At 41.1% G+C, this 15,334-nt stretch overlaps 1 protein-coding gene across 2 annotated transcripts in view; it reads left to right on the plus strand.

The window, feature by feature from the left end:
- fam185a (family with sequence similarity 185 member A) overlaps positions 1-15,334 on the plus strand; it is a 68,717-nt gene that overhangs the window by 12,103 nt on the left and 41,280 nt on the right. For both annotated transcript variants that reach the window (XM_080207459.1, XM_080207458.1), the window contains exon 4: positions 4,302-4,440. In XM_080207459.1, the coding sequence (XP_080063585.1) occupies positions 4,302-4,440 (139 nt within the window). The remainder of the gene's footprint in view (positions 1-4,301; positions 4,441-15,334) is intronic.

A 15,334-nucleotide genomic window follows, 5' to 3' on the forward strand; every position in this document is an offset into this window, starting at 1 on the left:
CCCTGTGGGAGCTCACTAGAAACTGCCTGCCACTTTGAAAAAGACCCATTTATTTCTACTTTCTTTCTTGTCTACTATCCAATTCTCAATCCATGCCAATATATTACCCCCATTCCCACGTGCTTTGGATGTAAATGTAGGGGTAATGATCAAGAAGTTTGCAGACAACATTGGCTGCGTAGTTAATAGTGTGAGAATAGTTGTAGATTGCAGGAACTTATCAACGGACTGGTCTGGTGGGTAGAAATGTGTGAGGGCTGTGGATAGAATGGATTGGAAGGGCCTATTTACCTTAGAGAGGTCAATGACTAGAGGGTCTAGATTTAAAATGATTGGTAGAAGGATGCGAGGAGAGATGAAGAAAACTGTGTTCACCTTGAGGGTTGTGGGGTGCTGGAAATCATAGATGCAGAAAACCTCACCACATTTAAAAGGTGCCTGGAACCTGCAAGACTAAGGGCCAAATGCCGAAACGTAGGATTACATGGCTTGATAGATGGTGCAAGAAGGAGGGATTCAAATTCCTGGGGGAGGTGGGACCGGTACTAATTGGACAGCCTACTCTTGGGCAGGACTGGAACCAATGGCCTGGGGCGATGTTTGCTAGTGCTGTTGGGGACGGTTTAAACTAATGTGGCAGGGGGATGGGAACCAACGTAGGAAATAAAGTGGGGACAGAAACAAAAGGCAGTAAGGGAAAAAGTGGAAGGCTGAGAAACCAAAGTCAAAAATCAAAAAGGGCCACGGTAACAGAGTACAAAGACCGAGAACTCAATGAATGGGTCCAGTAAGATTAAGAGAAATAAAACACAGGGAGAGTGTACAAAACCTGATTGAGCAGATGGTCTGAGAAAGCAGGGCAGAGAGCAAGGGAAGTCTAGGTTAAACTGCATTTCTTTCAATGCATAAGGCAGATGAACTCGGCATGGATGGGTACATTGGACTGGAATATTATAGCTATTACTGAAACGTGGCTAAGGGAGGGGCAGGTCTGCCACCTCAATGTTTCAGGGTACAGATGCTACAGGAAAGATTGAACAGGAGGTAAGAGAGATGGGGGAGTTGTGTTTTTGATTAAGGGAAACAACATGGCAGTACTGAGAAGGGATATGTCCAAGGGTTCGCCCACTGAATCTACATGGGTAGAACCGATAAATAAAAAGGGCGAGATCACTTTGATAGGATTGTCCTACAGGCCCCCAAATAATAAGTGGGAAAATTAGGAGATTGTGGATAGCTGCAAGAAAAAAATAGGATGGTAATAGTAGGGGACTTTAACTTTCCCAACATTGACCAGGACAGCCGTAGCATTAGGGGTTTGGATGGAGAGAAATTTGTTGTGTATTCAGGAGGAATTTCTATTCAGTATGTGGATGGCCTGACTAGACAGGGGGCAAAACTTGACCTCCATTGGAAAATAAGGATGGGCAGGTGACAGAAGTATCAGCAAGCGATCGTTTTGGGACTTTGGGATCAGTGACCATAATTCCATTAGTTCTTAAGACAGCTATGGAGAATGATGGGTCTGGCCCAAAAGTTAAATTTTAAATTGGGGCAAGACCAATTTTGATGGTATCAGCCAGGAGCTTTCAAAAATTGATTGGGAGTCTAGCAGGCAAAGGGATTTCTGGTAAGTGGGAGGCTTTCAAAATTCCTTTTAGAGTAAAGGGCAAGGCTGATAGAAGTAGGGAACCCTGGATGATTCAGGATATTGAGGCCCTGGTCAAAAAGGAGGCAAATGACATGCATAGGCAGCTGGGAGCAAGAGGTTGTCAGAGTAGATTTAAGAGAGAAAGCAGGAGGGCAAAAAAGGAACATGAGATTGCTTTGGCAGATAAGATAAAGGAGAATCCAAGAGCTCTGACAAATGCATAAAGGGCAAAAAAGTAACCAGGGAGAGAGCAGAGCCTCTTGAAGATCAACAAGGTCATCTATGTGAACGTCCACAAGAGATGAGTGAGATCCTAAATGAATATTTCTCATTGGTATTTACTGTTGAGAAAAGGCATGAACGTTAGGGAACTTGGGGAAGTAAACAGCGACATCTTGAAAAGTGTACATATTACAGAGAAGGAGGTGCTGGAAGTCTTAAAGTGCATCAAGATAGATAAATCCCCATGACCTGATGAAATGTATCCCTGGACATTGTGGGAGGCGAGGGAACAAATTGCAGATCCCCTAGCAGAGATATTTGAATCATCGACAGCCACAGGGGAGTGCCTGAAGATTGGAGGGTAGCAAATGTTGTGCCCTTGTTTAAGAAGGGTTGCAGAGGGAAACCTGGGAACTACAGACCAATGAGCCTAACATCTGTAGTGGATAAGTTGTTAGAAGGTATTCTGAGAGACAGGATCTACAGGCACTTAGGCAAAGATTGATTAGGGACATTCAGCATGGTATTGAGTAGAAGATTATGTCTCAAAATTTGAGTTTTTTGAAGGGGTAACCAATGAGGGCAGTGCAGGTGATGTTGTCTACATAGATTTTAGCGAGGCCTATGACAAGGTATCACATGCAGATTGTTCATAAAGTTCGATGTCATGGGATCCAGGGTGAAGTAACATTAACTGAGTCAGAGAGGATGGCTGTAGAGGATTGTTTTTCTGGAGGCCTGTGACTGATGTTGTGCCTCAGGGATCGGTGCTGGATCCACTGTTATTTGTTATTTATATTAATAATTTAGATGAGAATTTAGGAGGCATGGTTAGTAAGTTTGTAGATTACATCAAAATTGTTGGCACAGTGGACACAGAAGAAGGTTATCTAGGATTGCAATGAGGTCATGATCAATTTTGGATACAGAGGGATATGGGCAATTGGGACTAGCTTCGGGATTTAAAAAAAGGACGGCATGGACAAGTTGGGCTGAAGAGCCTGTTTCCATGCTGTAAACCTCAATGACTCTGACTGCAATAGGGCCAGCGGCTGATGAATGGCAAATGGAGTTTAATTTAGATAAATGTGAGGTGATACATTTTGGTAGATCGAATCGGATCAGGACCTATTCAGTTAATGGTAGGAAGGTGGGGAGAGTTATAGAACAAAGGTCTAGAAGTGCAGGTTCATAGCTCTTTGAAAGTGAAGTCACAGGTGGCCAGGGTCGTGAAGAAAGCATTTAACATGTTTGGTTTCATTGATCAGAACGTTGAATACAGGAGTTGGCATATCTTGTTGAATTTGTACGAGACTTTGGTATGGCCACACTTGGAATACTGTGTACACCCTATTATAGAAAGGGTATTATTAAACTAGAAAGAGTGCAGAAAAGATTTACTAGGATGCTACTGGGACTTGATGGTTTAAGTTATAAGGAGAGGCTGGATAGACTGGGACTTTTTCCTTGGAGCGTAGGAGGCTTAGGGGTGATCTTATAGAGGTTTATAAAATAATGAGGGGCATAGGTCAGCTAGATAGTCAACATTTTTTCCCAAAGGTCGGGGAGTCTAAAACTAGAGGGCATAGATTTAAGGTAAGAGGGGAGAGATACAAAAAAGCCCAGAGGGGCAATTCTTTCAGAGTGTGGTGAGTGTCTGCAACAAACTGCCAGAGGTAGTAGTAAAGGTGGGTACGATTTTATCTTTTAAAAGGCATTTGGACAGTTACGTGATTAAGATTGGTATAGAGGAATATGGGCCAAATGCCGGCTGTTGGGACTAGTTTAATGGCTAAAAACTGGTTAGTGTGAACAAGTTGGGCCGCAAGGCATGTAATCATGCTGTAAACCTCTATGACTGTTCTTCAAAATAAAGCCACGTCCACCTTTGAAAGCAAGGAGGACCAAGGTTTAACATCTTATCCAAAAAATAGCACTTCTCATAGTGCAACATTCTCAGTGTTTCCCTCTTGGCTTTGTGCTCGAATCTCTGGCATGGAATTTGAACTCACAACTTTTGTTGCTCCAGAAGTGAGAGCTGTGAATTGAGTCACATCAGGAACCATCTCCTAAAAGCATTGTGTTCAAAAATTTTGTTCTTGAGTGTCATCTGACATGATTTGTCTTCTTATTTCCCTCCACCCACTCCTACCTGGAGATTTGTCTTTTGCAATGCCTTTGAGTGACCTGATCAAAGATTTGAACTCCATTGCAGAAAAATGGCTTTTGTTTGCATTTTGCCACTACACAAGGCAGCTCAGTGGTGTGTAAGTGTGTTGTATCCTAACCTGCCACTGCACAGATGTTTATGGCATTAATGGAATGAACACCCAAGTAAAGAACTTGCTTAACTAGAAGTGGAATGGTAGTGGTGCCAGTGAATAACATTTGCACTTTATCCTATCAAAACCCTTTGTGTTTTTTCCAGATTGTGGAAATTGACAAACTTCAGGGAGCAAATATGAATATTTCCACAACTGATGGTGCATTAAAAACAAAGTACATTTATGCTGAATCTTCACATCTGTCCTCTTCTAAAGGCAATATTGAGCTTGGAAACGTTCACGGTGAGAATTTTAAATATTAAGCCTTAATTTGTGTCACCAATAGCCTGGGAAAGCAGTGATAAACTTTTGACTATAAAAGGAGCTTTTTGGATTTTATTCCCTGAAGGAAACCCAATAGATCAACAGCTTTATGCATAGAAGAATTATGAGAGTCTTTCACAATTAAAAGTTAGGAACTGCAGCTTCCAAAAAGAGGCTGGAATGGGGATTTTCCTTTTACAGCCTGCTATCTGAGTTTACCGTTAGGTTTTTCTCAAGACACTGTTTCAGCTGTGCCACAGTACCTTATATACGGTTTTGAAATAAACAATTCCTAATTAGCTGTGGCCTGGTGGATGAGTTTAGTTATTCAATAGGGATTTATAGCTATAAATGCGTAAGTTCTATCAAACTAAAAGTGTAGTTGCTGTTTTTATTATCATTTGAAGTCAGTCAGAAAAAAACACTTCAGCCAAGAGTTGATCATTGTTGCTGTGTGGCCAATTTATTTTAAAATATCCGAAAAATTATTTTTTCTGAAGGTCTGTTACAGTTTAATGATGTACTGGTTATTTGTCAGAGATATTGGGCAGTGCTTAGTGGAGAAAGCAAGCTTCTGACTATGGGTCATCCAGACTCTCATGTTAGTTCTGTTCTCTCTCCATAGGTGCTATCAGACCTGCTGAGATTTTCTAGTGTTTTTTGTTTTTGCTTCTGCTTTAAATCTTGTTGGAGTAAGTGCAGCTAAGATGGGTTCTAATCTTTTCCCAACATAGCCACAGGATCTTTTAGTCAGTGCGAGGAAGAGCAAGAAAAAGTTTGACTTTTCAGAGACGTGGCTGTGATTATGGAAGGAAAAATAATTTACCTCACCAAGAGGGACCAGGTAATACCCTGCTATTAGCTCACAACCTACTCTCCGTTTCATTCTGCCTTCACTTCCATTTTTGATACCTTTGCAATTTACACCTTCTTTGCACCGCACTGCCTTAAACGTATGGCTGCTTCGGACAACTGGTAATGACTTGTTCCATTGAACAATATTTGCAGGCACTTCTATCTTCAAAATACCTATGGAGATCACCTTCATATGTTGGGTCAGCCGTGTCACCAATGTCACATATCAATGTAAACTTATGCTTCTGTAGAAGCAGGCTACATGTAACAGGAGGCAGATATTTACAAGCGAGAGAGAACAGTAACTTTATAGCCTACGACCCCATTTGAGAAACAGGCACTTCTATTTCAAGAGTTCAAATTGGAGGAGAAAGCGGGTAATGTCAAGTAATTTTTCCTTTGTCATCTTTATTCAGACAGATTATTGCTGGGTGTCAGTTTTCTTTAAATGGAGGTATTTGCCAGTAGGTTAAGAAGACCTGCTATTTAAAAAAATGTCAACTTTATATTTCTGATGCTAACTGAGGAATCCTCACCTGCGTTTTCACTCTACTTATTTGGTGAATTAATCTTACAACTGTCCAGTTTTTAATTATTCATACATGGGGGCATTGCTGACAAGGTGAGTATTTATTATGCATCCCTAATTGCTATTGAAATGGTAGCTGTGAACTACCACCTTGATCCACTGCTTTTCTGTGCAGATATATCCACAGTTCTGTTAGAAGCCTTGACAATTTGCTGCAGTACATTGTGCTCACTCATAACTTTGTCTGTGAGTGGTGAATGCAATGCCAAACAAGTGGGCTACTTTATCCGGGGTGATTTTATTTCTTGTATTGGTGGGGCTGCACTTACCTAGGCAATCTGACCTGAGCCTTTTTGAAGATGGCCAGGACTTGTCACCGGAATTCCAGACTCTGACCTGCTCTTGTAGCTACTGTATTTATATGCCTGGTTCAGTTAAGTTTCTGGTCATTGGACAGTGGTATTTAGCACATCTTAACAGCACCAGGGACCCGGGTTCAATTTTGGTTTTGGGTCACTGTCTGTGTGGAGTTTGCACTTTCTCCCTGTATCTGTGTGGGTTTCCTCTGAGTGTTCCGGTTTTCCCCCCCAATCCAAAGATGTGCGTGTGTATAAGGTTGATTGGCCATGCAAAATTACCCCTTAGTGTCAAAAGGACTTGCAGAGTAAATACGTGGGGTTATGGGGATAGGGCGATTGCTGCTGATGCAGGCTTGATAGGCTGAATGGCCTCCTTCTGCAATGTAGGGATTCTGTGAATGAGCAATAAGAATATAATTGAATATGAACAGGAGATGGTTAGATTATTTTGTTGGAGATTGTTATTGCACGGTACTTGTGTGGCACTAGCAATACTTGTCACCTACCAGCCTAACCCTGAATATTATTGAGGTTTTGCTGAGTGTAATCATGAATGAGACTGAGCATTCTGCACTTATCAGTGTTTTTAAGTATACTTATTAGTCACAAGTAGGCTTACATTAACACTGCAATGAAGTTGCTGTGAAAATCCTCTCGTCGCTACGCCCCCATGCCTGTTCTGGCACAGAGGGAGAATTCAGCATGGCCAGTGCACCTAACCAGCATGTCTTTCAGGCTGTGGGAGGAAACCGGAGCATCAGGAGAAAACCCACACAGATGCTAGGAGAACATGCAGACTCTGCACAGACAATGATCCAAGTTGGGAATCGATCCTGGATCGCACACAGCAGTGCTAACCACTGTCCAACATGTTGCTCACACCTTAGGATTGAGGAAAGGTAATTTGAAGCAGCTGTCAATGGTTGAGCCTGGGATACTACCTCGGGGAACTTGTGCAGTGATTTCATGGTCTGAGAAATTTGACTTGCAACCACAACATGACAAGTCATTGGAGCGTATTACCTCCTTATTCCCATTGATTTCAGTTTTACTAGGGCTTCTTAATGGTGCTGTCAGTCAAATGCTGCCTTACTGTTCAGGGCATTTTGTTCTCTCCTCTACTCAGAAATTTAGCTGTTTCGTCCATTTTTAGACCAAGGATGTAATGATGTCACTGAGCCGCCTGAAACTCGAACAAAACATCACAAGCAAGTGCCACTTCATAGCACTTTCCATTTGCTGATAATTGACAGTAGATCGATTTTGGAGGTTTTTGGCTGTATTGGATTTGACCATTCTGTGTGCAGGACATAGTTCGGCATTTTTTTCCACATTGCTGGATAGATGTCCGAGTTGTAGCTGTACTGAATCAATTAGTCAGGGGTATGGCTAGTTCTGGAGCACAGATCTTCACTGTAGCTAGGATGTTATCAACGCTCACAGCATGATAACCCAGTGAGCTCAGTGTTTACCACATTGAGCGAATAGAATTTGCAGACTGGCATCTATGTTGGAGATCTCAGGTGCCAATCACTTAGCACTTCTGCCTGAAAAGGTTTGTAAATTCTTCAGCCTTATCTTTTGCAGTGATGTGCTGGGCTTTGCTATTGTTCAGGTGGCAATGTTGGTGGAGATGACTTCTTTCAACACACCCTCCAATGTCAGTTAAAGCTGGAAATGAGCATTGGAGATGGATTTGATAAAGGAACCAGGTTTTGGTGAAGAACTACTTCACAATATTCATCCTAAATTTGCCTTTTATGTGTTTGAATTTAAGTTTCCCTTTCCTTCACTACAATTTCATTTAGTAATATTTTAGATTTATCTTTTACTTTTCCCTAACTACCTTGTATAGTTCAATTACACTGCCTTGTATTTATCATGCCAAAGCATGCCATTCAGCTCAAAAGGTCATGCCATTGTGTATACTCCTCCCCTTCCCTACTTGATCTCACTCCAGAAACATTAATTTCTCCCCTATAACTATCCAGCTTTCTCTAAATGTATTTATACTAATCACATCTCAACTACTTCATATGCTCACAAGTATCATATTCTAACGATTATAGTTTACCTTTCAGGCACCACTTTTCTAGCATGAGAGTTTCTTCAGTCTTTCCTCATGCCAGATCTTTAACACCAGGATCAAATCCATGGCATCATGCAGTAATGATTCTTGTTGTTGAATGTCTCCTTATTTTCTTAGTGACCAGAACTGAAAGTTGATAAGCCGTCAGGGTCAGACGGAGTGTTTCCGAGGCTGCTGGAAGAGGTCAGGGAGGAGATAGCACTTGCTCTGAGGATGATTTTCCAACCCTCACTCGATACAGAGGAGGTACTGGAGGACTGGAGAAATGCAAACGTAATTCCATTGTTTAAAAAGGGATTGAAGGAAATGCCAAACAATTATGGGCTAGTTAGCCTTGCATCAGTTGTGGGCAAATTAGTAGAATCAGTCCTGAAAGAGAGGATTAACTGTCGCTTAGAAAGGCATGGACTAGCCAGGGATGGTGAACTTGGATTTGATGAAGGAAGGTCCTGCCTCACAAATTTTATTGAACTATTTGAAGGAGTGACAAGAAGGGTTGAGGAAGATAGTGCAGTGATTTTAGCAAGGCGTTTGACAAGATCCCACATGGCATATTAGTCAAAAGCCCATGGGATACAGTGTAATGTGACAAACTGGATAAAAAGTTGGCTTAATAACAGGAAACAAAGGATAATGGTGGATGGATGCCCTTGTGAATGGAAAGTTGTTTAATTAACGTTTCTAGAGTGAGATGTGAGATCAAGTGATGTTCTACAGGGCTCGCTCGGTGTTGAGAATCTTACTATTTGTGTTATATATTAATGATTTGAATGTGGGAAATTTGCAGACTACACAAAGATTGGCAGAGTAGTGGATAGGTAGAGAATAGTTATAATCTCCAAAACAATATAGATGGGTTGGTGAAGTGGATGGTAAAGTGGCAGATGGATTTTAACTTAGAAGTGTGAGGTCATAAATTTCAAGAGGTCAAATAGCTATAGGGAGTACACAATAAATGGAAATATACTAAAGAGGGGTAAATAAAGTTGAAGATCCTGGCACATAGATACACAGGTACCTAAAGGTAGCAGTTCAAGTAGACAAGGTTGTAAAGAAGGCATATGGGAAGCTTTCCTTTTTTGGCAGAGGTATGGAATGAAAAAGTAAAGATATAATGTTGAAATTGTATAAAACACTGGTAAGGCCACAACTGGAGTACATTATGCATGTTTGGTCACGCATTACAGGAAGGACATAATTGCTGTAGAGAGGGTGCAGAGGAGGTTCAAAGAACGTTGCCAGGGCTGGAAAAGTGTAGCTAGGAGGAGAGATTGATAGATTGAGGTTATTTTCCTTGGAACAAAGAAGACTGAGGGGTGACTTGATTGAGGTGTACAAAATTGAGGGGAAGAGAGAGTGGACAGGATAAAATTGTTTTGCATGGCGATGAATTCTAGGACCAAGGATTCAAAATAAGTGGCAGAAGGTGTAGAGAGGACATGAAAGAACATTTTTTACACACAAGCTAGTGGGTGTCTGGAGTTCATTGCCTGAGGTGGTGGTAGAGGCAGAGATCCTAACTCTTCAGTGCTGTAAACTACAGGGCTATGGGCTGGGTGCAGGAAGGTCAGATTTGAAAGAGCACCTGGGTGCCCTCGGACTGACGTAGATAAGATGGACTTAAGAAAAGTTACAGCAGAAGAGGAGGCATTAAGTTTTGTTAATTGTTTTATCGTTCTTACTGGGTGTGGCACATAGGTATATTATGAAATTAAACACACATTTTTCTATTTTGACAGTGTGAGGATAAGGTGTTTCACTCCCAGTGTAATCCTGTTGACACAAAAAGAAGCTTTTATCAAAACAAACTTTAGTTTTAACAATGCAGTTTAAATATAACAGATGAATTGGCTTAACTTTTACCAATTGAAATATTTAAACATAACAAGATACAACTCTTAACTATCACTATTAATTCCAATTTAAGCAATATTCCTCACAGACTTAAACTCTCTTTCAAAACCAGTTAGCAAACAACACAGACTTGCGTGGTGGTACATTGGTTGCTGATCCTTGAGCCTCCAGAATACCTTTGGAAAGACTAACCTATTTTCTAGCTGATCCCAGAGAAAGAGGAGACCTCCTGTTCCTTGCAAACCCAAACAGAAACTGCCTGTTTGTCTCTGTAAACTTAGCTCTACCCCTTCACATAACTCTGCATCTTGTCAATCAACCTAATTAAATCCTACTCTGAAACCCCAGGGGAGAAACCGAAAATAAATAAAAATAAACACCCCATTATCTAGGATCTCTTCTACATTCTCAGCAGACAAGTCAACTCCCTATAAACAGAGCTGACTTTTAAATATATCTTTCACAAGAAACATGATATAAATACATTTCTTAAGGGTACAGTATCGTCACACTTTGGGTGTGGATTACTAGCTCTCTTTATTGCAAGCAGCTATTGCTGTTAGTATACATGTCCTGTATTATAGCAGCACCATTTTTAGGTATGCGACTATTGGCATGCTTCCCTCCACTTGACTAAGGGTTGCCCCCTTTGTGATGGTTATAATACAATTCTGTTGATGGTCTACATTATCTCTTGGATGCTCGGTTTTGAGCTGCTAGGTCTAATCTGAATCAATCTCATTTCGTATGCTTGCACTTCCACATAAGACATGTATGTTCTCCTTGTGAACAAACTGTTCACAAGGAGAACATACATGTCTTATGTGGAAGTGCAAGCATACGAAATGAGATTGATTCAGATTAGACCTAGCAGCTCAAAACCGAGCATCCAAGAGATAATGTAGACCATCAACAGAATTGTATTATAACCATCACAAAGGGGGCAACCCTTAGTCAAGTGGAGGGAAGCATGCCAATAGTCGCATACCTAAAAATGGTGCTGCTATAATACAGGACATGTATACTAACAGCAATAGCTGCTTGCAATAAAGAGAGCTAGTAATCCACACCCAAAGTGTGACGATACTGTACCCTTAAGAAATGTATTTATATCATGTTTCTTGTGAAAGATATATTTAAAAGTCAGCTCTGTTTATAGGGAGTTGACTTGTCTGCTGAGAATGTAGAAGAGATCCTAGATAATGGGGTGTTTATTTTTATTTATTTTCGGTTTCTCCCCTGGGGTTTCAGAGTAGGATTTAATTAGGTTGATTGACAAGATGCAGAGTTATGTGAAGGGGTAGAGCTAAGTTTACAGAGACAAACAGGCAGTTTCTGTTTGGGTTTGCAAGGAACAGGAGGTCTCCTCTTTCTCTGGGATCAGCTAGAAAATAGGTTAGTCTTTCCAAAGGTATTCTGGAGGCTCAAGGATCAGCAACCAATGTACCACCACGCAAGTCTGTGTTGTTTGCTAACTGGTTTTGAAAGAGAGTTTAAGTCTGTGAGGAATATTGCTTAAATTGGAATTAATAGTGATAGTTAAGAGTTGTATCTTGTTATGTTTAAATATTTCAATTGGTAAAAGTTAAGCCAATTCATCTGTTATATTTAAACTGCATTGTTAAAACTAAAGTTTGTTTTGATAAAAGCTTCTTTTTGTGTCAACAGGATTACACTGGGAGTGAAACACCTTATCCTCACACTGTCAAAATAGAAAAATGTGTGTTTAATTTCATAATATACCTATGTGCCACACCCAGTAAGAACGATAAAACAATTAACAAAACTTAATGCCTCCTCTTCTGCTGTAACTTTTCTTAAGTCCATCTTATCTACGTCAGTCCGAGGGCACCCAGGTGCTCTTTCAAATCTGACCTTCCTGCACCCAGCCCATAGCCCTGTAGTTTACAGCACTGAAGAGTTAGGATCTCTGCCTCTACCACCACCTCAGGCAATGAACTCCAGACACCCACTAGCTTGTGTGTAAAAAATGTTCTTTCATGTCCTCTCTACACCTTCTGCCACTTATTTTGAATCCTTGGTCCTAGAATTCATCGCCATGCAAAACAATTTTATCCTGTCCACTCTCTCTTCCCCTCAATTTTGTACACCTCAATCAAGTCACCCCTCAGTCTTCTTTGTTCCAAGGAAAATAACCTCAATCTATCAATCTCTCCTCCTAGCTACACTTTTCCAGCCCTGGCAACGTTCTTTGAACCTCCTCTGCACCCTCTCTACAGCAATTATGTCCTTCCTGTAATGCGTGACCAAACATGCATAATGTACTCCAGTTGTGGCCTTACCAGTGTTTTATACAATTTCAACATTATATCTTCACTTCTACAAGGATCGTGTGATGGTTGCTAATATCAATATGTCATGGATGGATGCACCTACGACAAGAAGATTGGTGAGGACAAGATCAAGTTTGTTTTTCCCCTTGTGTTGGTTCTCAAAACCTGCCACAGGCTTATTTGGCAGATATGTCCTTCACAATCCAGGACTTGGCCAGCTCAGTCATTAGTGATGTCACTGAGTCTCTTGGTGATGGACGTTACATTCGAGGCATGGGACTTCATTCTGTGCCCTTGCTACTCAATGCATCTTACAACAGGTATTCAGTGTGGAGCATGTTACTAACTTATCAACTGAGGGTGGTTGTAGCTGATAATGAAAAGGAAATTTCCTTGCCTATGCTTGATCTGATACCATGAAACCTTCAGAGTCTAGAGGTAGCATTGAGGATTCTCAGTTCCCTTTTGCAGTTCTTCTGGCAGCTCATACATTTACAAACTACTTGAATGTTGAAAGACCTATTCTGGATGCAATATCACCCACTTTTGGAAGTATGCAGGGAACATAAATAGAGCAGAAATTAATCACATTGGATCACCACTATTCCTGTCTTCTGCTTTGTAAATTTTTTGGATATTGGGCTACAATGCAGAGAAAACACAGCTCCAATATCTGTTTAAAGCGTTATCACACGTTGGAAATTGAGAAACAGTGCAGTACTGGAGAAGAATCATGTATGGTGATTCTATTCTAATCCAGGATGATGATAATATACAGTTCTCATTGTACTGCCTGGCGGTCTACATTTAGACAAAAGAAAACTTGCAGCTGTCTGTAAACTTGTCAAAGAAAATATAATCATGCACTAGAATGTTTGCAATGCTAACTGAGCAAGAGTTCTGTATGTTCAGCAAGATGAGAGTTAAGAGTGTTGGATGATTTCTGCCACCATATGGCTATGACTGTGGGTCCCAAGAATGTAGGCAATTTGAAAGATTGTGTTTGACTACTGCTGTTAAGTCACTAGGGAGTGAAGTTACACATGGAACCATTTAAGCTGCAAATCAAAACAGGCTGCATTTTAAAATTGAGAAGCATGGCTTTGTTCTTTGCTAGTTAAAACATAAAGGAGACAAAATTGGACTGCCCTCAAAATTGGGTGCAGGATAGGCAATTAACCTACATTTGTTCAAGGTGATGTGGGCAACCATGGTGCTGACTAACAATAATTGTGCTATGCATTTCAGCTGAACGCATTGCTGAGTGGCTGTATGCCTCAGCAGAATTGTGGACAGATAGAATCTATGATAGTCCTAAGGGATTGTAAGGAACTGTTGAGCAATAGTGATCAGATTTTATTCATGGAAATTGGAATCAAATGATACACCCTGAACATGAATATGTGATTGCACTCTTCTCTTCTTCCTTTTCTTGAGTTGCTTGCTAAAACACTGGCCAAGTTTGTGGAGGATGCAATAGACCAATACAAGGTGAAACGTTCACTCCAGTGAGTGTTCCAACATTGAGCTACAAAACTCTTGCTTCAAGAGCCCAGGTCGTCTGCTCAGTGACAGTCTGGCTTTTGTAATATGAAAGTTGGCCATGTGTTGATTTCAGAGAAGCTTCATTAGCCAGTTCTATAGCAGATAATCCTTCTCACCTAGAAGCCACCCTTTGGTTTCACATAAGTTATAGAGTCACACACAAAAGAAGAGGCCCTACAGTCCATCAAGTCTGCACTGACAACACTAGACAATCTACACAAAACCCACTTGGTCCCTAGTCTTGAACATTATGACATTTCAAGTGCTCATCCACGTACATTTTAAAAGTTGTGAAGTTTTCCATTTCCACTACCATTCCCGCGTTGCAGATTCCAACCACCCTCTGGGTGAAAATATTTTTCTCTAATCCCCTCTAAACCCCTTGCTCTCCACCTTTAAAATTATACTCCCTTGTTAGTGACCCTTCAACTAAAGGTAACAGCTGCTAACTATCCCTCGTAGTCTCACAAACCTCAATCAGGTCTCTCCTTCACTCCCCATCCCCCACCCCTCCACCTTCTCTGCTTTAAAGAAAACCAATCAAGCCTATCCAGCCTCTCTTCATTGCTCAAATACTCCATCCCAGGCAACATCCTGGTAAATCTCCTCTGCACCCTCTTCAGAACAATTACTTCCTATAGTCAGGTGACCAGAACTGCACACTGTATTCAGTTGTGGCCTAACCACTGTTTTGTACAGCTCCAGCATAACCTCCCTGCTCTTATAATCTCTGATGTGGGTATGCCGGCGTTGGACTGGCGTAAACACAGTAAAAAGTCTGACAACACCAGGTTTTAGTCCAACCTATTTATTTGATAATATTCTCACTAGCTTTCGAGGGGACAGCCTCTTCGTCAGGTGAATGGGATCTTGGGTTCATGTCGCACTATCTGTAACCCCCGTGACTTGCCTGGGTTTGCAAAACCTCACTTACTGTACTGTCTGGAGACAATACACATCTCTTTAAACTGTGATCAGTGCTCCTACCACTCACATTGTCAGCCACTTCAGGTCTTGAACAGCAGGTTAGGTGTAAGGATTCGCATTTTAATCAGTAATCTCTAAACTGTCTGTGCTTTATATGCTCTGTCTGAGGCCAGAACTCTCCATTCACCTGACGAAGAGGCTGTCCCCTCGAAAGCTAGTGAGAATATTATCAAATAAATAGGTTGGACTAAAACCTGGTGTTGTCAGACTTTTTACTTATAATCTCTGCCAAGAGTGATAAAAGCAAGCGTCCCATATGCTTTCTTAACTATCCTATTAACTTGTCCTGCCACCTTCAAGGATCTATGGACAAGCACCCCAAGATCCCTCTGTTCCTCTGAGCTTCCTATTGTTTTGCCAT

Source organism: Carcharhinus amblyrhynchos, chromosome 19 (assembly GCF_965287045.1).
Source record: "Carcharhinus amblyrhynchos chromosome 19, sCarAmb.v2.hapA, whole genome shotgun sequence".
Lineage (NCBI taxonomy): Eukaryota > Metazoa > Chordata > Chondrichthyes > Carcharhiniformes > Carcharhinidae > Carcharhinus > Carcharhinus amblyrhynchos.